This window comes from Oryzias latipes, chromosome 19 (assembly GCF_053564925.1).
Source record: "Oryzias latipes strain Hd-rR chromosome 19, Olatipes_Hd-rR_3.1".
Taxonomy (NCBI): Eukaryota; Metazoa; Chordata; class Actinopteri; order Beloniformes; family Adrianichthyidae; genus Oryzias; species Oryzias latipes.
Window position 1 is genome coordinate 3,092,007 of NC_136255.1, and position 24,398 is coordinate 3,116,404.

The window sequence follows — 24,398 nt, forward strand, 5'->3', positions numbered from 1 at the left end:
AAGCCAACCCAGCTGCTGTTGGGCACCTGCCGCCAGTCTGCTGGGGGGGCACACACTCACAAACTCGCCAAGAGACAATATGGAACCACCAAGTAACCTATGAACTGTGGGAAAAAGCCAGAGCTCCTGCAGGTTGGGATTTGAACTAGCGCCTTCTCGCGAAGGCCAAAGGTTTTTTAACTTCATTGACATTTTGGAAACAAAAATAATTTAAGTGTATAGATTTTTATAAACACGACTAGAAACAAAAAAGTAGAAAAAAATAGTTTGTCACCTAAAAGTAAAAATGCTGAAACAGAAAAAAAAAAAAAGTTCATGAATCCTCACAGTTAATGAAACTGATGAATGGCGGTCTCTGTGCGCCGGTGATCACATATCCTGTCAAAGAACACTGAGGTTGTGTCCGAATTCCTTCCCTACTCACTCTATAGTGCGTTCTCCATTTTCTAGTGATGTCTCAATCTACAATTCCAAAATCCAGTTCCCTAGAAATTTTCCAGAAGTCTCTGTGAAAAACCAGTGTGCATCGATGCTCACTAGACCTGCGAATAAAGACCACAATGCATTGCAGCGGAAGAATTTTTGCCAAAAAAAAAATCTTTAAATAAACCATCAACATTTTTATTGTCAGAAGACGGTGGAGTCACAAAACGGTCGTAGTAATTAGATTTTAACTTTGAGAAATCGATGACGTCATATATGCCGTTAAAAAAAAATACAAGTAGTGAGCGTGGTGTCTGAATTGCCTTTAAAATCCAGGGCACTACTTAGTGCCACACTACATAGTTTATTAGTAAGGGGTGGGGGTGGGGGTGGGGGGGGGATCTGGACACAGCCTGAGTCAGTCTCAGAGGTCAGGCTCCATCTGTAAAACAATTCCTCAAAGGTTCAGCACCAACGGCAGAATCCCACGGCAGTAAGGAGGACTAACATCAGGGTAAATGTCAACGTCCAGGTCTGGCTGAAACCTGCGTCTCATGCTGCTGGTCGGCTCCCCCCGTTTTCTAGAGAGGACCGCTGACCACGAGCTGTAGCGTCTGATTTGCATCATTGTGCATGAAGATTCATTTTGACCAGGATGGTCAAGACTGTAACGGACAATAAAGGTATGAAATCAATGAAAGGAACCTTTGCTGTGTACAGTATAATGATGAGTCTGCCGTCGCTCCATGTTCACTTTAATCATTTGACTACAAACTTTTTAAAGATCAACAGAGAACCATTTTGCCGTCTCTGCATGTCCAACAGAGTGCAACAGTAACAAGAACTCTCCTTTAGATAATTATTTATTATTCTTTTGAAAATTCAGAGGTTTCAGTTTTCCTTATCATCATTCTCTTCAACCATAGATATAATGAACCTGGAGTGAGAATCTCTGATGTCGCCCACGTGGATTCTCAACGGCAGAAATGAAGCAGCACATGTCGCCCCTGTTGACTGAAGTTCCTCTTTGTGGAGTTTGCATGTATTTTAGCTGGAGCAGGAATTTAGCCCAAACTAAAAGCTGTTTTAATTTGGGAGAACCTGAATTAAGGAGAACCTGAACATCATGTGATTCACGCAGATTAACTAGTGTGATGAATGCAGATGAATGTTCTGCTACAATCAGATTTGAGGTTTCAGTAAATCCAATGGGGTTCAATTAAAATAAAACTTACATTTTTATTACATTTTTAGATTTAAAAGGTAAACATTTTAGAAAAAAAAACCTATAGATTTCATGCAGCATACCTGTCTAAGTAAGCTTTAAAGGTTATTGGTTTGTCCCTGCTACATATGGCTTCTGTTCTGAAACGTGCAAACAAAAGAGGGATTGCATTTGTGGCTTTGAATGATGTCACAGCAGAGCATCAGGCTGTTTGGAATCAGATGTCTGATCCGGTGATCACATTGTTTACTGTTGTATTGTAAAATGATCCGGCCCTGGTGTCGTCGCAGGCTCAGCTGAGCGCTGCATGTGCGCCACAACAATCAAAAACACAACCTGCGAAGCGCCGTACGCATCAGGTTTCACCTTTGATGAGTTTCCTTTTCGCCTCTCCGTTGGCTGAACGCCTCGGTGCACCAGATCACGCTCACAGAGATGTGTCCTTGTTTTTGTCCACATCAGAAGCGTCGACATGTTTTCAGATTACAGGAATGTAGAATATTAAAGTTGTGTTAAGAAAGGTCCAGATAAAAATGATGACTTGCAAAGAAATGCCTAAGAGTGTAAATGCAAACAGACTTTCCAGTGGAGCAAAGAGCAGAAGTAAAGTAATCAGAGTAAATGCTGTTCATGCCATGAATCAAATTAGGAAGAAACAAAGTGCCAAACGTTAAAAAGTGTGTATAAAATGACTTGGGAAGTGCAGCCAGATAATAAATTCATCCTTTTCCTCTACTCAACGGATGAGCTAAAGAAAAAAAACGATGGCTTCCTGGTTTTGTGATCATTTTTCCTCTCATGTAAATCAATTAAACCTAAAGAGCAGCTGCAGCAGTTTTTCAGGAAGGTTAGCTTTAACTTTGGTTGGCTTCTGAGTGGATGATGATGATAATAATAATAATAATGCATTTTATTTAAAAGCACCTTTCAAAACACTCAAGGACACTTTACAGATTCAAAAGTAAAACAATAAAATCACAAAATGTTGTTAGCACAATGAATACGTTGAGCTCATTAATAAATTTAGATAACAGAAGATGAAAATATCAGAATTGTGATCTGGAAAAGCACATTTGAACAGGTTTGGAGTCTGGATTTAAATATTGAAAAGGAGTCAATGATACGGAGGTCTGGGGGGAGAGTTTCAGAGTTGGGGCACGGCTCCCCCATGGTGACCATACGGGCCGGAGGGACGGAGAGCTGAAGGAGGAAGAAGAGCGGAGAGACCGGAGAGAGCTTTAATATGGAGGAAATATAAGAGGGAGCCAGGTTATGGAGGGCTTTGAACGTGTAGAGAAGAAGTTTGAATCGAATCCTGAAAGATACTGGAATCCCGTGCAGCTGCTGGAGAACGGGAGTGATGTGATGGAAGGAAGGAGTTCCGGTGAGGATGCGGGCCGCTGAACTCTGGACCAACTGAAGTTTATTCAGAGTTTGATTGGGAAGACCAGAGGGAAGTGCATTGCAGTAGACGAGGCGAGAAGTGACCAGACCATGAACCAAGATGGAAGCGGAGAGGACGGTGAGGGAGGGGCGGAGACGATTAATATTGTGTAAATGAAAGTAGGCAGAGCGAGTAATGCTGTTGATGTGAGACTGAAAGGATAATGTACTGTCAAGGATGACTGTGTGGGGTAGTGTGCAACAGCAACACATATCAGTCCCTGTTCTGTCAAGTTGAGTCAACAACACAAGTTTTGTTTGATTGTTAGGCATTCCATTCTTTACACAGACAATGGCGACAACACAAAACAACAAAAAACAGGCCTGTGCTGAGTAGGGACAAGTGAAAATGAGGGGCAAAACATTTCTAAACGTCCTGTCTTGTTGCTTTGCAACACTAGCTGAGTTCCAGTCACACATCAAAATTCTAGAAATGTCGAAAAAACACAATTTTGCAATTACACCGTTTCCAACACAACCCAACTCATGCGATAAGTCCTTTAAAAACACGGTGACCAATACTTTGATTGACAGCAGATCCATTCACATTTCTGCCGCGGCGCTAGCGCTCATCATCGAAGGAGACGTCGCGTCTTCTTCAGGCCGTGCTCCCCTCCTGGGAGGGGCTACGGATGAAGCCATTTTGGGAACTGGTGGTTGGTGATTTTCCAGAGGAGCTGTGGATTGGGGATGGGCCGATGTAATTTTTTTCCAGCCAATACGTCCCCTAAATCTGTGCCCGATAGCCGGTATTTGTCGATAAACCTGTCTCTAGTACCACAAAGTTTAGGTTTCTTTTTTGCTTCTTTATTAGAAATGCACAACTTTTCTTTTACTGGACAATCACACTGTAATGGCTTTCATAGGAACAAGTATCACTTTAAAACTTCATATACATGTATTTGTAAGCATTTAGACCATTTATTGAATATTGGACACAACTGTCAACCATAAACTCCCGTATACACGTATATCAAAAATAACATTTACCTGAAAAGTGTCAATTATGGACAATGACTGTAAACATAAGCTTTCCAATCTATTAGGAACAAGTAAACATTTCAAAGATAGTCTTTCTAAAACAGTCAGAAGAATATCTGTAGATTTGCTGGCACCAAAACAACCATCCCGTTGTTGTTCATGTGACTCATTTAATTTGAAAAAAGTGTTTCCACTGCAGTTTTGCGAAACATGTCAATTTGGATACGCCTCAAAAACCACCTCCTCCTCCAAGTGCAAAAACTAGTTTTTCAATAAATGCAAGTTTTTTCTAAATTCTCGTTTTTCCATTATTCATTCATTCATTTTCTAAACTGTTTTGTCACGTTCTGGGTCACAGGGCTGCCAGAGCCTATCCTGGCCACTCATGGGCGGGGACACCCTGAACAGGTCGCCAGTCTGTTACAGTCCGTTACCCATGCACTCTCATATTTACACCAAGGGACAATTTAGAGCCACCAATGAACTAATGAAGTATATTTTTGGACGGTGAGAGGCAGTTGGAGAAAACCCACGCATGCACATGGATAACATGCAAACTCCTCACAGAAAGGAGCCCCATTGGTGGTCTGGTTCAGGTCCCCCATTGGTGTTCTGGTTCAGGACCCCCATTGGTGTTCTGGTTCAGGACCCCCAGCTGGGACTTGAACCAGGGGTCTTCTGGCTGTGAGGCTGGCCACCATTAGGCAAATTTATTGTATCCAATTTGCACAATTTCATAGTGAATGGAAACACAGCTACTGTGACCAACATGTTCAGAGACGAGGCTGCATGAGCGGCACGGTTAGGCCCAGATGGAGCATTGATTGCAGCTTCCTGTGACACAAACTGTGCTTATAGGGGCTTCTTGAGTAAAAAAAAAGACTTTCACTCCTGTATAGGTGTGGGAAAAACTACTGTGGTGAGACTTCCTGTTATTGGAACCACTTATTTAAGTACATTTTAAATTCAAATGTATTGTTATTGAAGTCATTCCTTGTTTTTACATTTTAAAAGCACATTTTCTAATGAACTACATACTTCTTCCTTTTTCATTTCTGTTTATTTATAATCCAAATGGTAGAGAAGTAGAATTAGAATTCAACTAACAACAACGTTCTTTGTTTGGAAATATTCAAAGTTTATGCAAAGCATGGGGGGAGTCTCAACATACATGAACAGTCATTGTCTCCTGGTCAGCTTATGTCACTGCAGCTGGAAACACAAATAGAGCTCCAACAGAAGCCGCTCAGGACTCAGCTGAACAAATATGTGTATTTCCCCGCTTTTCTGTCTACATGGAGCCATGCCACAGAGGGCTCCTCTGTATTCTTTGACGGTTTGTTGTGCAGACTCAGCAGGTCTGAGATGCTGGGGGGGGGATCTGCTTACGGTCGGGGACAGTGGTGATGTAGCAAGAGCAACAGGAAGAACAGGAACTCTTTTGGCCGCTGAATTACCTGTGATTATTTCCTGCATTCACACACAGCCAGATCTCTGCTGCAGTAACTGCTGCGCAACTGTCACAACACTTTCCACCACAGCACCATTAAACCCACTCCTCACACACACACACACACACAACTCAAGAGGATAAAAGAAGATGGAGATAATGCTCAACTGAAGTCCTGAACTTGGCATGTTCACTTCAAATGAAACCAAAGTTCAGTTTCTCCGGGGAAAACAGACCAAATTTCAATAACTTCCACACGTTCTACAGGTTTTAACTTCTCCAATGTGTTCACTGGTAAAGCTGGTGCTAATCGCCATCGCTAGCTGCATTAACATGGACAAAAGTAACCAGAATAAACGCCTGATCAGAATAAAAATGTGTCACGTAAACACGCCGTTCAGAATACTCTGCCCCACTCAGGCTTGTTGGATCAAAATTTCTTTCTGATCGAGAAAGGTGTCTGCTCTGGAGGAGGCTTCGGACCGGTCTGGCCGGCCGCTCTGCGTGAGCGAGCTGCTGGACTCAGGACAACCGGGTCTCCAAGCAGAGGAGCGGCTTTGGGACGGTATCTGAGCTAACGGAGGCGGCTTTGTAAAGCAGAAATGCCGCTCATTTGTGAGAAACCATGTAAACAATCATTTAAATTCATGTTTCCAACAGAGTCCAGAAAAAAATAAAAAGCTGATGTTCCCACATGTTTATGTTCAGTCAAGATGCAGATTGCAGCATTGACCGCATGGATTTTAACTGCATTAACAGCTAAATGTTGTTGTTGGCACGTATTAATCTAACCCTAACCGTTCTTCCGGCCAAGAAAAAAAGGAGGAAATTATGAGCCAACAGGCGCTTTATAATAATCATAACATTAATAAAATCACGTTTTGAAGATCATGTCCCTCTACGCTGCAGGTTTGTTTGTTTCCAACAGAACTCAATATTTCTTCTTCTACAGTTGTTTCCAGTATTTTAGAGAGTTCTGCACGTCAGAATGATTTACTGTAACTGAACGTGTGTTGAATATAAACGTTTGTTATAATCGGATGGAGTTTTTCTGTGCCCATGCACACAGTTCAATCCTAATCTGATCTTTGCTCCGATCAAAGATATTTTGCACATAGCTCTGCGGCTATTGAGACCAAGAATCAACCACAACATCCTTTCAGATTGGTAGAAATTCAGAAAAAAAGATGCTTATTTTGGTGGGGAAAAGCAAACAAGCCTGTACTGTATATGTTTAAACAAGATTTATTGAAAGTTCAATGACGTCATCACAAATATTCCATCCAGTACTAGTTTTTTTTCTCCTAATCAATCCCAAAACACGCTCTCCTCTCATCCACCTGTTCATGCAGGTCAGTGAAGTGACCCTCTTCCCCCTCCTCCACCCACACCTGGATCTACTCTGACTTTCTTCGATGTCTCCGCTCCTCTTCATGCAAACTACGGCAGACTGGCAAACCTTCAAGCTCAAAACATCCTTCCAGCTGGCTTCTTGCCCCATTGCAGTCCTCTGGCGTTCAGAGTATCAGAGATGTTGTATTCACCATGAATTCATGTCTCTCCTGAATAAAAATGTTCTAAAGATGGCTCATCCACATTCTTCAGCTCAGGGCTCTGGGTGATAACTAATCCCTATTCACCATCAGAAGAGTCAAAGTAGTCATAAAATACTACAGCCAGAGTTAGCTATTGTTTAAAAATGCAGCACAAGCAGCGGAAAAGGACACAGGGATATGCAGATTGTTCTATAAATAGATTTTTCTATGGTTTATGAAGCATACAAACATTTTAATATCCTGACCGGGTCAAATGTACCTGCAGCTAACCAACAGCCTGACAGCTAGACCCTCAGTGGGGCTAATGGAGTGTTTTCAACCAGTGTGCCGCATACAAGTGTGCCGTGGGAAATTGCCTCATTAACTGATCTAAAAACATTTCCCATCTCCAGGATATCAGCTCTGTGTTCATCCAAACAGGCCCTGATAAAACACTGAGTAGTTAGGAATATGAAAGATCATAAAATACTTTTTTCTTTGTGTTTATTTGATTCTATTAAAGACACTTTGATAAGAATGACGGTACCGCGATTTAGGCGCAGCTTAAGCTGTTTTCGGAAAAGTCCCGCCCCTTTAACTGTCTCCACCAATCATTCTTGGAGGCTTAATCACACGTCATCAGTCTGACCAATCAGAAGTGGTTAAAGTCTTCACTTCCTTGTTCTGATTCTGCTCATAAAGTCTCTCAGTTCCAACAAAAATACCAGCTAAAGCTCGTCTTTAGCGGTGTAGCTTTCCACAGAATCCGGTGTCAGACTGTGGAACAAGTGAACAAAACCATGAAGCTCAAAGAAGAAAATCTGTCTGGCCTCGGCATACGTTTTTTCACTACATCTCCCATGATGCATTGGGTTAAAGTGACAGCGTCTCAGCGCTACAGTGAGTCTTCCCTGTTAAATGTCTTGAAACCACAACAAACACACATCAAACAGTTTTTAAATCTTTTAACTTAACTTTTATTACATCTTTTAGAAAAAACAGCTGCAACTTCCAGCTTTTTCTGCCATAATTATCACAAAAATGTATGTGAGATTGCAGAGGGGCTGCAGATCAATACAGACTATGAGTTTCTCCTTTTTTTTTTAATTTTTGGATGCTGGTGTGCCGCAGGATTTTTGTCAAGGTTAAAGTGTGCCGTGGCTCAAAAAAGGTTGAAAAACACTGGACTAATGTACATCTGAAGACCTTAAACCAGACAAAAGACTTCCCCTCTATGTGCAATCCAATCAATTCAATACAGAAGAATGAGGCTCATAAAAGTCCAACCTGAGTCATCTGTTCGAATGAAAGATTCCAACCACACAGGTGAAATGGAATACTAAACCTCCATGCAGGTGTGTTTGCTTCAGATGTAAAGTGGAACCATTTTACACTGAAGGGAATGGGAACCGCCTTTTGTGTGCAGCAGGAATGGATGGCTTAAACTGATCCAACTCTTGTACAGCATGCTTCACTCCAGAATTCAAAGGTTTCGCTTTCTTCAAAGCCCTCATTTCCAAAGAAATTCCACTTGAGACGCACATTTCTCGTGATTGTCGAGTCCTGATGTTCCCACTGTTGTGTCAACACTAAACAGAATTGATTAGGGTTCTGTTGTTCAGAGTTTGGAAACAGCTCTAGCACTTTTTTTTTTAATTATTGAAACAAAGAACATGAGTAACAGACCAAGTGTTTAGATGCTATCTTAGACTCCTATGATGGTCCAACCGTTCTGACTCTGCTCGAATCTTTGCAGTTTAGATTGAAGAACTACCAACATGTGCCACTGATGTGGACATGTCCCCAAAACATCGTTTCCCCACTTCAGTACAAAACCAAGTTTCAACATTGGATCATTTTTCTTATCATGGTGTGAGTTAAATGTCTCATCTTTTTGTTTTATAAATTTGATTGTGTTTTTAAGTAAAGCACTTTGTACGGTGGCCCAGAAGGGTCACAACACAACACATTAACTTTATACACAACACACTAACTTTACACACAACACATTAACTTTACACACAACACATTAACTTTACACACAACACACTAACTTTACACACAACACATTAACTTAACACACAACACATTAACTCACAACACAACACAATAAATCACAACACAACACAATAACTCACAACACAACATAATAACTCACAACACAACGCATTAACTCGTTGAAGGTAAAGTTTGAAACTCTGGGTCCAAACATGCATTCACCTCCATGCCACTAAAAAGACAACACCCCTAAGAAGAAAAAAAGGGCTAATTTGAGCCCCAATAAGAACAAAACAGAGGATTTAAACAGATCTGAATAAACATGTGTCCCTACACATGTTCAATGAATAGAAAATAAAGCATTAACCACCAAAAAGTTCATTGTAACCAGACAGTAAATATATTCATTTTTGGTTTTTATTACTCAAGTCAATTGGAATTCTTCTCTCCTGCCACTTGCCTCCAGTGGTGGAATCACAACATCTGGCTCTCACTTGTTTGAACAGAAGGTTGGAGCTCGGCTGCATCACTCTTAAAAATGTTCCTGCCCACACCTGGAAGAATATTAATAATAATAATAAGGTTCTGCTGTATTTTCCTATGGAGGTGTATGATGGGAGCATTCCGCATGACCAGTGTCTAAAAACAGGTTGTAAGTGTCATGGCACACGCCTTTCAGGTCTAACAGATGCTCCCGGAAGTCGTTTTACAAAGTGATGAAATATTTGAAAAACTATTTCCACCACACAGTCATGATCCAGCACAGGAGAACCAGCTTAACCTGTATGTTTATCGCAAATGGAAAAAAACAAAGTCAATACTCGGAGGATACCATTTGGTATCTGGAAATCAGTGTTTTTGTTTTAGGCAAGATTTGCAACAAATGCATGTACCAAACTCAAAGGTTTGCTCATTCTTTCTCTAGCTTGACTCTTACTTAAAGACCACACAGAGGAAAAACAAAATTTCTTGAAAAAAGAGGAACAAAAAAACCTCTGTAGATAATTATTAAACTGCAATCTTCTGTTGTTTTTTGTACATGCCTTTAAGCCCAGGCCTGTATTTTCTTTCTCCTCACCCAGAGATGTACGTCTACGAGTCTGAAACACAACATTCTTAGGAATCAGTTACTCTTTCAGTGTCTGCATCTGATGGAACAGTCAGTCTTTCTCCTGTGTTTTCCCAGCCAGCCTTACTCACAGATACACTGATGACGGCTAAAAGGGCAAAAAGAGATGTGAGCAAGTGCCACTCAACCATGAAGAGCCTAAAATCAAGATGAGAAGGATTTTTCTGAATCTCAATACAGGTCATTCATTCATAAACCAAGCATTGGTCCTCCAGCTGTTTGACTGAAGAGAAAATGAAAACATTTGCTGGTCTGTAGAGGTAAAGGCCGATCCTCCTGTCTGTGGCTCAGCCGGGTGAAAACCACCTTCCTTTCAACTTCAGGAGCAGAAGAATCTGAGGTGAGGTGATAAGACGATAAAAACGAGGAATGCGGTTGATAAGAGAGCAAGTTGTCTGGTGGCATACTGAACAAAGGCGGGGTGTAAAGAGACACAAACCTTGTTTTTCTGAGGGAGGGAGGATGTCGAGGAATGCTGCTGTCAAAGGTTTGGTTCTGAATGTGACTTTGACCGAGTTCTTAGAAAATTACAACTGTTGTGTCAATAAACCCTTTACCTCCAAAACCCAAATTAATATTGTTTTTTTCTTCTTCTATTTTTGTGATGCATCTTTCTATAAAGAGCTCCAAAGGGTCTTGTGCTTTCTATGCCTCCCTCCTGGGGACTTGTAATTCTTTTCTAGTTGACAGCAAAGCATCTCTCGTCACTCACAGGACAGCATGAACATTTAAACACATGCAACACCAACTTTGACATTTGGCTCATAACCATAATAATAGGTCTGGTTTATGCATGAAGGATTTTTACTCTAGAAGTTTCCCAGCTGAGATGTAGAAACAGGAAACACTACAGCAGCAAATGTGGCAGGAAAGAAGCCAGAACAACATCTGAAAAAAAAATGTTCTCATTTATTCAGTAGTGGATGTTATTTGGAAACAGTGGCGGTTTTTGATATGGGCAATGTGGGCGGTCGCCCAGGGCGGCACTTCGTGGGGGGCGGCATTTGGCGTGCCCGATGCGTGCGTTACGCACATATAGTGTTGTGCTACGATAGATGTCAACGATATTCAAAGAGAAAGCTTGCAGCTTTTAATTTGAAATTGCTTCAGCTGCCGACACTCAACACTTTTATTTTGATACATCAGACTGTTAAGAATGTCTTCATCCTATTTGATCTTCACACTTATGGTGCAAAAAAAAAAAAAAAAAAAAGATGAAATAACTCAGAGTGAAACAACGTAAAACAGGCACATGAAAAGGAATTGGGCAGAACAAACACCCGTGCTCAACCAAATTTCGACAAAAGCAGGCAATGGGGATTATTTCCCACAATTCCTTGCTCTGACACGGCAGACCCGACACGCACGTGACCACCGCCTTCTGCTGCAAGACATTTGCGGCCACACCTCTTTGCGGTAGTCTTTGGAACATAAGTCAAAAAACTCGAGAGAGAAGCGCAACTCGCCGGTGGCTGGCTGAATCACACTAACAGGTGATTGGGAGTCTTTTTCTATCTGACAATCAACTCTGGGCCGCAGCTGCGCCCCCCGTCATAGAGACGGAGCCGCGTGTGTCAGAGGGAAGGGGGGGGGGGGGGGGGGGATGAGCGCAGACCATTTTTTATGGATTGAGGTTTTTTGGAGGATTTCTACTGTTGGTGTTGCACAAAATTAGGGAAATGCCAAATATTTTTTGAATAATCCCACTGATGAGTTCTATGATTTAGTCTTTAATGTTTTATAAGACCTAAACATATTAATCACAATAAGTTTTATTTTTTAGATCTAATCCCTCTGATATGTTTCACAAAGACACACACAGGACGTCACACATTAAGAAATTATTGCTAAAAATGAAGCAGGTGTCTAGCTCTAAAAAAATGCTCTAAAAAATGATAAAAGAGCAAAAAAAAACGGAAATATTTGATTTGTAATTTCTTATTAATATTTCCAGGCTTTCTTTGTTTTGTTCAGAAGCATGTTCATATTTGTATAATTTTGACAGAATATATTTCTATGGAGAGCAAAATATTACAAGTTATTTAAGGTTTAACTTGTGTTCCTGTTTTTATTCATATTTATGTTCAAAAAGTTCAGTTTAAAAGGTTTAAAAGTTTAGCTTTAGTGTGTTCAGTAAATGTTTATCTTCTTCGGCCCAAAACCTTAAGCGTGTTTTTAACTTAGGCCCCTTTGTGACTGAGTTTGACCCCCGCTGTAATACGAGTCTAGAAAAGTCATGCATTTTTTTGTAAAATGGCTAAATAGAATATAAGGAACACAACAGGATGTTGTTGTCAAATTTTGTATGTGTGCGGGGGGGGCGCTGGTTACTCGCCCAGGGAGCAAGTCAGTGTAGAACCGCCACTGTTTGGAAACATCTGTCAACTAAAAAAAAGGAAGAATTTAAATCAAGAAAACAATCCTAAAAGTTAACGTTATTTTAAACATTTCAGAGTTTTATAATGAGCTTCACTTTTTGTCTACTTAAAAACAATTAAACGAGGGGTTTATCCCTCAAGAAACACGTTCGTTTGGAGGCAGACTGCAGTGAGTGACGCACAGACCTGCTCTGTCTCCACCCAAACAACAGGATGACCCTCAGTGAGCTGCTGGGACATGAAGTTAACCTGCGGTTTCTGGTTTTCAGCCAAACAAATGCCTTTTTAAATATGAACACCCGTATCAAACTAATAGACGGCATTGAATAAAGAGTAAAGACGTTTTTTTTTCCCGGTAATCGGATCTGTCCTTGTTGCGTTCCTGCCTCTCTCAGCAGAGACGCGGAGAGCGCTGCGTAAAAACGCTCCTTTGTGCTCCCGCACACTGCTTAAGTTATGCACGCTTGGCACAAACATGGGTTTGTTAAGGATGTCCGACATATTCCACATTCTTTCTGTTTCTGTGCCTCATTGTTCTTCTCTGAACTCTTGTTTTCAGACTCACCAGAGCTGCGCTGAAGCGCTCCTCCAGCTCCTCCTCGGGGGGCATGGGGGGGTTCACACCTGCCGCCTGTCTCGCGGACCCGGTGGGAGTCAAACTCCTGGTCTCCTTATTTTGAGAGACTGCGGCACTTCCAGCTGCGTTCCCCATGATTATGAGTTCAGGGAATCCAAACAAGACAATAAATCCTTAAAAAATAGTCCTCTTGTAAAAATGTCTCTTATTTAAAGTTGTGTGGGACCCGAGGACTCCCAGTCAGCGCCTCCAAACCCCTGTGCTGATGCATATCGAGGCCGTTTTCATCACTGGCTGATGGTCTCCAACAAGCAGAGGGATGAAATCCACCCCAGCCTGTGAATGAGCGGCAGATCCCGGCGCATTATGAAACCCTAGAAAGAGGGAAGGAGATATCCTCACACTGACAGACACAGAGTGACAGCCGAGGGAGCCGGGAGGAGGAGGAGCTCAGGGCAGGTGCCTTCAATCAAGAACACAAACTGTCACTTCTCTGAGGCAAACTCCGAGCTGTCAGGTGCGCTCAGGTCACGTGGGGACCTCCTTCACCTGCGGCCACCATGTCCACGAAAGGAGCAGGACACGGAGAAGGTGGAGATCCAGAGAGCAGCCGCCCAGCCTGCCCTGCTCAGAGGGAAAGGCAGATGCTCCTTGTTTGACAGCAGCGAGCACGCTGGGTCCTAGTGCCGCCCTGTTATCAGCACCAATCACTCATTAAATAATTAGTTTGGATGTGTTTCAAAATTGAGATGTAATGCAGAGAAAATGTTTGTGGATAATGTAATTTTAATAATGGTTAAATATATCAATTGCATGTGTAAAGGTGCCAACAAATCAACTGTTATGCATGTTTTTTCAGACAGAAATGATACCATATGTAAATAGGATTAAATCCTGCACTAACAAAAAATCTTTTAGAACAGTGAAAACATGGTCTCTTTTAAAACTTTAACAGATTCCTTCCTTTTTATCATTTTCGTTTTATTCTTTGTTTAATCTGTTTTTTATTGCTATTATTATGGCTTTTTGTCATTTTTTTTCTTTTGCCTGGCAAATGTGAAAATGTTGTATTTTGCACATTGTGTGGAATATCAATGTTTGGCATATTGTATGTGTTGTGTTGTTAATAAAGTTTGTTAAAAAAAACCTATTAGCGGTTCAACAAAAATGGCGAGCAATATCGGAGCGATCCAGCCTTAGAGATTTGATCCAGATTCCATCTCAGACGAAGAAAACAAGGACAGTCATGGTTGACTACGAGTGGATGCATCAGAATAGAGCAGAGCAGGGAGGCTATGGTAACAACTACAGACTAGACAAAAGCCTTTCAATGAAAATTGTGTTTTTGATGTTTTTAACATGGTCTTGTAGAATGTAGCCATGAGGGGGGGGGTGTCTAAGCCAAGATCTGATTGTGCCGGTTTAAAGCCCGGATAAATACGGTGTGTGTGTGTGTGTGGGGGGGGGGGTGTTCAGGAAGGGCATCCGACGGAAAATCTTTGCTAAACCAAACTGCGAGTTACACCTGTGATATCCGTACCGAATCAGCTGAGGCCCGGATAAACAACGACCACCATCTGTGTTGTTCACCATCAAGGTACTGATGGAAATTGGACCACTGTTGGTCAAACAAGGAGAGGAGGAAGGGGCGTTCATAGGAAGAGAGAGAAGACGAAAGTCATGGGAGTTGGACTGAGAAGAGGGACACTGAATGTTGGAACTATGACAGGAAAAGGTAGAGAGTTAGTTGACATGCAGAGGATGAAGGTAGACGTACTGTGTGTCCAGGAGACCTGGGGGGTATTCCAAAAAGCAGGTTATGTGAGTTACCACGTTAAGTTTGAGGCTAAGGAAGCGGATAAGCTCAGGGGGTATTCTAGGAAACACGTTTAAACTAGCCTGACTTTAACCCTGAACTCTGGCTGAAATCCGCCTGAACTTGCTTACTCTGCATATGTCGGTTCCAAAAGACCGGATATGAGTTAGCGTAATTACACTTGACTTGGTAACCCTGGGTTAATGCACGTGCACAGCAGGTACATAAAGACATTCTCAATGGATCGCTGATTTCCGGAGTCACCATGGAAACGCGTGGAGAACAAAAGAGAGCGCTATGCTTCAGTGAGACGGAGTTGGAGATTTTAATGACGGCGTATGAAGATTATACGTCCATCAAAAAGTAATACGGCTGCATCATCAGCAAAAGAAAGAGTTTCTGCTTGGAGAAAAAGAACGGACAAAATAAACTCAAGAATTTCTGATCTTATTTCCATTTTCCCTGTGACGCATATATATATATATATATATATATATATATATATATATATATATATATATATATATATATATATATATATATATATATATATATATATATATATAAACTTATCCAATTTTGCCACCTTAAATGAATTACTTCTATTGGTAACAAATAATTGAGTTAAAATTATTGAACCTAATTTCTTACGTCTATAAAACTTAGTGTTTGTACAACTCAAATTTACACATTTATCTAACTAAATGTCATATTATTCCAATTCAATTAATCTTTTTTCCATCTTAATTTATTATAACTCTTGAACTCTCATATGTCTAAGTTTGAGCCAGCAGATATACCGGTAATCATTTTTTATAACAATAAAAAGAAAGAAACAGCATTCACGGGAGGTACACATACATTTACCAATGCAGCATTAAACAGTAGGGGTGCTATATAAACTCTTCATCCTCTCCTGTAGGTCCTGACCAACCAGAGCCTGTTTCAGCTGCTTCTTAAAAGTCATGCAACATTTTTCCTTTTTCAGTTTTTGTCCTCTTCTCTGGCTTTGCCCTTTCTTTTTTCATCTTTTCCTCACAAGAGTCATCCTACACACCCTCATTCTAAGTTCTCTGGAAACACTCACATGCTTGAAAGCAGGTTATGCTAGCTCCCACGGTATGTTTGAGGCTGTCATGTCTCGTCAAGTTTCCTGTTGTCTCGTGTGGGGTTTCCTGTTTTGTTTTGAAAGTCTAACCTACCTCTCGTTCCAGACCTTCCCCTTCCTGCTGTGTCTGCTCCCCACACCTGTGTCTGCCTCATCATCCCTGATCATTCCCACCTGTGCCTCCCCTCCTCATGTATTTATAGCCTGTGTTTCCCTTTGTCCTGTGCCTGTTTGTCATGTGCTTTCACCTGCCAAAGCTAGCTTCTCTCTTGATTCAAGAAATTAAATCCTTAAGCTCTGCATCTGAGTCCAGTCCTGTGTTCTGCCTTGTCAGAGGCTAAGGAAGTTGATAACCTCAGCTTTTGGTTCCAGCAATAGAGGCATGTTTCAGGGTATGTCAAGTTGGCATAGTAACTCATGCTCTGAACATAGCCTGATCTGGAGCAGGTTTAGTTGAAGGTTAGTTTGTTTTCAGAGAGGTGAAGCAGCATGGCGTGTCCATTTGAAGATGATTTAGTGGATGAAGAAGCTCAGATAATACTTTTTCCACCATGAGAGGGTGATAAGACCACATATGGATGTTGGAAAGAAACTTTTTTACTTTGATCTAACTTAATTATTTGCTTCAGTTAAGATAAATCATTTTTTTGAGTTCAGTCAGCTTAATAACACAGTTATCAGACAATTATTTTTTCATTCAAATTAATTCAGTTAAGTAGGTGTAACTTTGGTGCTGCTGTTAGATCGGCACCACTAGGAGTTGTGGGATACCATTCCCTTTGCCTGTCTGGACGGATTTGGGTTTAAGTGTGGCTTTTTGACCAAATGTGTTTAGTTGTTTAGCTGTTTTACTGTGTTTTGCCAAGTTATTTTGTCCTATGTTTAATTCTTTCTGCACCATGAGTGAGAGGGAGGGAGAGGATGATCATATTTAGCACCCCTACAAGTGTTGCAAGAACTGAAGGTAAAGTCAGAATCATGATAAAAGAAAACATGTGAAACATTGCAAATCCACATTGATTAATTCATGTCATTATGAAAATCAGAATATCTGCAGCCTCAAATTTAGACATGAGAGTTCAAGAAGTACAATAAATTAATATGGAAAAATATTTAGTTGAACTGGAGTACAATAACAGATAATAACATAAATGAGTTTTAAAAACAATTAGAGTTGAATAAATTTAACTCAATAACCTGTTACCAATTGAATCAATTCATTTTAGTTGGATAAGATATATATGCATCACAATGAAGATGATAGAAACTCATGCATTTACTTTTGAAACTCTTTTGATGGAAATGGCTCTAGTGAATACATTCTTTGAGAAGAGGCAGGAACAGGGTGACCTATTAAAGTGGAGGTAGAAGCAGACAGACTGCAAATTGTGTAGACGGTGTAATCTGAAGGAGACCAGTGACGGCAAAGTAGTGGTAGGTGAGTGTTACGCCCCTTTTAATGTCTAAGGGCACGTCAAGGGCCAAATTTAAATTAACAAAAAACAAATTTCTCCATACAAAAGTTGACAATTTGCTTTTACAAACAAATAAGAACAATAACTAAAAGTGAAACAAAAAAGCTTCAGGGTGAACTAAGGCCAAAACAACAAACAAAACCCCACCTAACTGAAATCTGAAATCTTGTTTTCTTACCTGTACAAAGGAAAAAGGAAATCAAAGATAAACACTAACCTCCCTGAACTAACCAAAACAGGAGAAAACAAGTACCAAAGAAAATGGCAGCTCACCCCTACAGGTTTACTTAAACATGACTACAAACCAAAAGACTAAACAGAGTGGGCACTGGGCACAAAATCACAAAAACTACATAATACTAAGGTGCAACACACAACAAAACAGGTGAAGTACAAAACCAAAATGTAGAAGAGAGCCACGCTACAATGGAGACTGCAGCCAAACTCCCTTCTCACAGACTGGAGGTCCAAGTAGTGCTTTTAAGGCTGCCTCCATCAGGTTGGGTCCAATGGGAGGCCACACCCTTTCCAGCACACCTGAAAATAATCACACATAGTCATACATGCACAAAGATCTACAAAAACCACAGAAGTCCCACTCTGATACAAATCAAATACGCAAAACACAAAAAACACAGAATAAACAGAACAAAACAAACTCAAATACGGCCACAGCCGTAACAGTGAGTGTTTCCAGAGAACTTAGGATGGGGGTGTGTAGGATGACTCTTGTGATGAAAAGGTGGAAAAAAAGAAAGGGCAAAGGCAGAGAAGAGGACAAAAACTGAAAAAGGAAAAATGTTGCATGACTTTTAATAAGCAGCTGAAGCAGGCTCTGGTTGGTCAGGACCTACGCCCAGATAACTGGATTGCTAGCTAATGTGACCATGAGGAGGTGCAGGAGTGTATACAGAGTAAGAGGCTAGCTGAGAAGTGGGACACTGACAGGACTGAGGAGAGTAGACAGGAGTAAAGGGAGTTGTAGCGAAAGTTTTATGGCAACTACAGAGAAATAAAGCTAATGAGCCAAACAATGAAGTTATGTAAAAGAGTAGTTGAAGCTAGACTAAGAGCAAAAGTAAGCATTTGTGAGAAGTAGGATGGTTTTATACCAAGAAAGAGCACTACAGATACAATCTTTGCGTTGAGGATGTTGATAGAGAAGGTCAGAGAGAGTTACACTGCCTCTGTAGATCTGGAGAAGGTTTGGAGTTTCTAGAGTAACTGTGGTTTTGTAGGAAGTCTGGAGTGACAGAGAAGTGTGTTAGAGCAGTGGAGGACATGTATGAGGGCTGTAAGACAGTGGGGAGGTGTGCTGTAGGGTGATGGAGGAGTTCAAGGTGGAGGTGGGATTCCATCAGGGCTCAGTTCTGAGCCACTTCCTGTTTGCAGTGGTGATGGACAGATTGACAGTTGAGGTTAGACAGGAATCACCACGGACTATGATGTTTGCAGACGATAATGTTATTTGTAGTGAGAGCAGAGAACAGGTGGAGGAGAAGCTAGAGAGGTGGAGGTTTGTCCTGGAAAGGACAGGGATGAAGGTAAGCGGCAGTAAGACGGAAAACGTGTGTGAATGAGAGGAACCCAGGAGGAAGAGTGAGGTTACAGGGAGAAGAGAAGAAGAAGGAGGAGGGTTTGAAGGATCTAGGATCAACAGTCCAGAGGAATGGAGAGAGTGGAAAAGAAGTAAAGAAGAGAGTGCAGGCAGGTCGGAATGAAAAGTGTCAGGAAAGTTTCAGCTGAAAGGAAGGAAAGGTGGAGAAATGTGTGGAGAGAGCAGCCCTGTTGTTTCCTAGAGACACTGAGGAAGACAGGAAGCAGAGATGAAGATGCTGAGGTTCTCTTTGGGATGGATCAGGAATGAGGACATCAGAGCAGCACATGTTAGAGGTTCTGGAGATCCAGTCAGACTGAGATGGTTGGGACATGTCCAGAGGAGAGACAGTGAATCTATTGGTAGAAGGATGCTGAGTCTAGAGCTGCCAGAGGTCTAGAGGAAGACCAGAGAGGAGGTTTCTGGATGCAGAGAAGGAAGACATGAAGGTAGTTGGAGGATGCAGGAGACAGACGGAGGAAGCTGATTGGCCGTGGAGACCCTGAAGGGAATCGGCCAAAGGAAAAGAAGAAGAAGAGCGTGTTTTTGAGGCATTTTTCTCATGATGGAGGACATATACAAAGAAAATTAAGATTAAAATTGGGTTTCGTACTATTTCTTCATTCACATCGCAGGTGAAAGAAATGCCATTTGAACAAGCTTGTGGTTGTTAGGTAAAAAACTCTGTTGGCTCCCTGCTGTGCCCCACTCCGAAGCCAACTTGAAGACGTTAAAGGCAATTCTTTCATGAGGTAGAGATTGCTTTTGGAGAATCTTGTCTCTCTGCAAAGGCTATTTCCAAAATGTTGAGGCGAGTTCTCTTCAGAGCCTGGCGAGGAGTCATGGAGTCTCCTGCATGACACACAGTGGACATAACGGCACTACCTGTGAGCAGTGAGCTCATTCCTCTTTTTCTTTAAGTTACTGGTGCAGTTGTTCTGGCTAATGTCTCACCTGCTTCAAACCCTGCAGAGATGCACCGACTACTTCTGAAGCACAGCACAGGTCAACAGAAAGAGCCTGAAGCAGGGCATTTGCAGACTTTAAGGAACCCAGAACCTTTAGAAGAAACGTTCCTGTTTCTAAGAAACGATGCCTCCTCAACATCATCAGCAACCCGGACGCCTCTGTGCAGATGTCACCAGCATCAGCTCTGACCTCTGTGACCTCTGACAGGACACTCACAATAGCATCCTGATTCTCCACAAGGCCCTTTGTCACATCATGATGGCTTGTCCCCCTGATCTCCAACAGTCGTTTCAGGGAGAGAACATCATAGTTCTGTGACACATAATGAGCATGAAAAAACGAGTGCAGCGATCCCGATAGATCAGAAAAGGTTTTTGCACACGGCTCTGCTTGCATTGCATGGATCACTGCCAAGTGCATAGAGGGAGATGTCCTTCCCTACCTCCTGTTGCAGTAAGGGCTGAACCCCACCCCTGAGCCCACTCATGACAGAAGCTCCATCATAGCACTGACCGATCCTTTCAGCTGCACTTTTAGCTGAGTCAGAGAGGTGCTGAACTATTTGGGTGGTGATAAATTCAGCATTTAACGACCCACTGTGGTAAAAAATGTGTTTTCGGTGTTTTTAACATGTTCTTGTGGCATTTTCCTGATGATGGATGGATTAAAACTGTATTTCTGAGTATTTCTTACCTTAGGTTGTTGCACAACACCAGCTCTGTAAGGTTACAAAGGCACTACTAATAAAGTTCCATACAAAGTGGATTCACGCCAGTTATTATATTAAAAATATACTGTTTTTAATTAATCTCCTATTAATTAATTGTGTCATATTTATCTGCCATGTTTTAAAATCTGCTCCATGAAAATATTGACTGACTTTTAACCGATTCCATAATGGCGACACATGAAACATCCTAACATTGCATCACAGTAACAATCCTGCAGAGAAATCGGCAGCTTTTGAGCTTTCCACACTGTCATGAAGTGGAAGTTCTTTTACTGCTAGGAACTAAGCTTCTTCTCCAATTGTTTTTTAAATAATAAGCCTACTTTTTTTTTTTATTTGTGTGAGCTGAAGGGCTTCTCTTTTCCTCTTTCCCTGTGGCTTCTCTTTTGGATATTCCAGACCAGGCTTTTGCATTTTTTACGTGGCGTCGCCTTGATGCGTTCTTTGGTAAATGGTAAATGCCGCATACTTTAATAGCACTTACTACCTTTCTTTGCGGGCCCAAAGGGCTTTACAGTCACAGTCCCATTCACCCATAAACATCCACATTTACACACTGTTCCGCTCATTTAAGGTTCAGGCCCACTGCACTTCCACACGTGGGTGCGCATGGCGGGAACCAAACCTGTGATATTTCGATCAGAGGTCGCCCGCTCTGCCTCTGCCCCACAGTCACCCCGGTTTTGTGAGTCCTTTATCCTTATGCATACACAGATGTGAAGCATTTCGTTCTTATTTGTGCAAAGGTGAGCCGACACCTGTGCTCAGGTGAGTGTTCTACTAAAGTGGAGTAAAACAGAAAGAACAGGATCTCATCCTGCTTCCACATAGCAGGAGGAAATAAATGACCCCATCCAGAACCCTAAATACCTGAACGTTTTGGAGCCCCGCTGAAGAGTTTAGAAACAAACGTTTTTCCAATATTGCTTTGTGGATTTCAGCCAGTTTTATCTGCTAATGTCCATGAAAAGTAAACATTTGTCTTTTTTTATAAAACTAGTCTTTATTTGATTAATGTAAAACAGTAAATTGGCCCTCGGAGTGATGACATTTAATCAATATTTTAAATGAATTGTGATACTTTCACATTCAATGCTTTAAAAACAGTATTATTACACAGCAGCTACACCAGAACCACTGAGTTGCAGAAAACATCAATGGGCCTTTTATGCTTTTTGGACTTTGGTCTAAATATGAGGAGAGCTGGTTTTAATAGGATTTGTCTGCTCAGGACAGTAATACTGTCTCATGCTAGGAAATGTTGTATAATGCTTCTTTAAGTTGGGGGGGGGGGGGGGGGGATATTATTCAAAACGCAATAGAACAGCACTGTGATGTATGTTTAGGAGCTTTGTTAAGAGGATTTTAAAATGTTTCCCTCAATCTTCACTCTTATCCAAAATGAAGACAAAATTCCTTTTATAGGTTTATAGAATTTGTTTTTGATTTGCCTTAGTGAATTTCTCCCTATGAGGTAAAAAAAAAGTTAAATTCAATTCATTGCATCTGCTGAGGTATCTTTTCTGGTTCCTAAAGAGGCTTTTTTCTGTGTTTTGTTGTTTTTGAATATCTAGACATCATTTGGAGGTAAATTACTGAACTCCCAGCTGGAAATTGATGATCAAATCTGAAAAATCTGCAAAAAAAAAATAAAATAATAATAATAATAATAATCTCGTGGCGCCCTCTAGTGGAAACGCGATGCAGTGCTCATTGTGGTAGAAATGGTTTTGTGGACATAAACTCGTTAGAAGATTATATGGAAAAAGCAGAAAGATATGGAAACACACACGCACTTCCAAATTCGCACAAATACATGTGCACACACAAACACACAGATACACACATAAACAAATACACACAGGTACCCCCATTGGAAAAAAAAGGACAAAAGACACACACCAAACACACACATATACGTGTACACACGCACAGCATTATGGGGACATTGACGTGCACACCCACATATATATGTACACACTCTCACACGCACCCACACACATTCAAACACACAAAAATACACACTCACAAACAAACACAAGCACATACTCACGTGCATAAAGCTGTGTACACAGGTGCACACACAATGTACAACATAAACACAACGCACACACACAGACAAACTCACACACACACTCAAGCCCGCAAAAAACACATGCACACATAAACAAACGCATGTATCCAGATGGGTGCTCACACGTACGTGAACACACACACCACAAATGTACACACATGAGAAAGGCACAAACACATGCACTCACAAACACAAATACACACATTTAAAAGCATTCAATATCATCAGTGTATCTACAAACAGAAGGTGTTAACTCTTAAAGCATGTGCATGTCTGTGAGCATCTGCATGACAAATGTGATCAAATGAGTTTTTTTCCTCAGAGCTTCTTTATCTGAAGGAAAATGATGCAGCAGAATCCTGCTGTTGTTGACCACGCATTTGCTTTAGGAAGGAGAGTGGTCGTCCTTTGGTGTGAGAGGTTCACACACCAAAGGTTTCCTTCAATTATTTTCATACTTAAAAGCAATAAGGTACTATGCCTTTAAAGTAAATTTCAAGCTTAGTAACTGAATCTTAGGTACCAAATAGTTTTTTCAGTCGATCAGCTAAAATATAAAAGTGAAGGCTTTCAACGTTTTTAAGGTCAAAGTTCTGGTAAGAAGTTAGAAATATGTGATGTGTTTATGAAGAATTTAATAAATCACTTAGCATATGCCTTTCAGATTAAGACTAAATGAGGGTCATGAGTGTTATTTGAAACAAAATGAATAAAACCGTCTTCTCAGTACACAGAATAGAACTGCAGACAGTTCTTTAGACTGAGCCTCACCTGCTGGTTTCACTCATTTACTGCGTGACCTCCTGTTGACAAGAAAAAGCAGCCCACACAAACTAAGGGAATCAAAATGTACATGAAGTTGGTGGTTTGTTATGACAGCATAACCAGGAAATTATCTTAGGTCAGAGTGAAGTGATGTCAATAAAACCAAGCAGTTGTGTCTGTGGCAGCAAACGATGAACTGAATGAAACTTGCATTTTCTTTAGAGCACACGCATGACATTTAACCTTTTGCAGGTAAAAAGTGACCCACCACCAGTCTTAGTTGTAGAAAAAGACCCTAACCAATCCTGTTATGACTGTTACGACTTTTCCTAAAGTGACGAGCGTCATTAGAAAAAGGCATTCTTTGTTTGTGGTTTATATTACATGTGGGCTGCACATGTGAGAACACGTCTGCTGAGCCCATTCTCATATTTTACACATACATGTGCTTATTGGCTGATATGAGAAAAGCACATTTATCATTCACTTCCTAAAAAACATATGAAAGATGAAACCGTTGACAAAGAAATGTTTTTTTTATTTAATTCAGACATAAATGCTTTGCATTAATGTATTAGCAACAACAGATCTTTAGTGTGTAAAAGAAAACCGCTGGCTTGTGTTAAAAAAGTGTAATGTTCACGGTCGACTGTCTTTGTGTTTGTGTGTTTGTGTGTAACAAAAAAAGACAGAAATTCAATTCAATTTTGTTTCTATAGTGCAAT

At 41.0% G+C, this 24,398-nt stretch overlaps 1 protein-coding gene across 3 annotated transcripts in view; it reads right to left on the bottom strand.

The window, feature by feature from the left end:
- Positions 1 to 13,831, bottom strand: part of fmnl1b (formin-like 1b) — a 38,296-nt gene extending 24,465 nt beyond the window's left edge. For 2 of the 3 annotated variants that reach the window (XM_020712125.3, XM_011488529.4), the window contains exon 1: positions 13,128 to 13,831. In XM_020712125.3, coding sequence (XP_020567784.1) covers positions 13,128 to 13,274 — 147 coding nt within the window. In that variant the 5' untranslated portion in view covers positions 13,275 to 13,831. The remainder of the gene's footprint in view (positions 1 to 13,127) is intronic. The other variant, XM_078937617.1, reaches the window with a different exon arrangement.
- Positions 13,832 to 24,398: the final 10,567 nt, after the last annotated feature.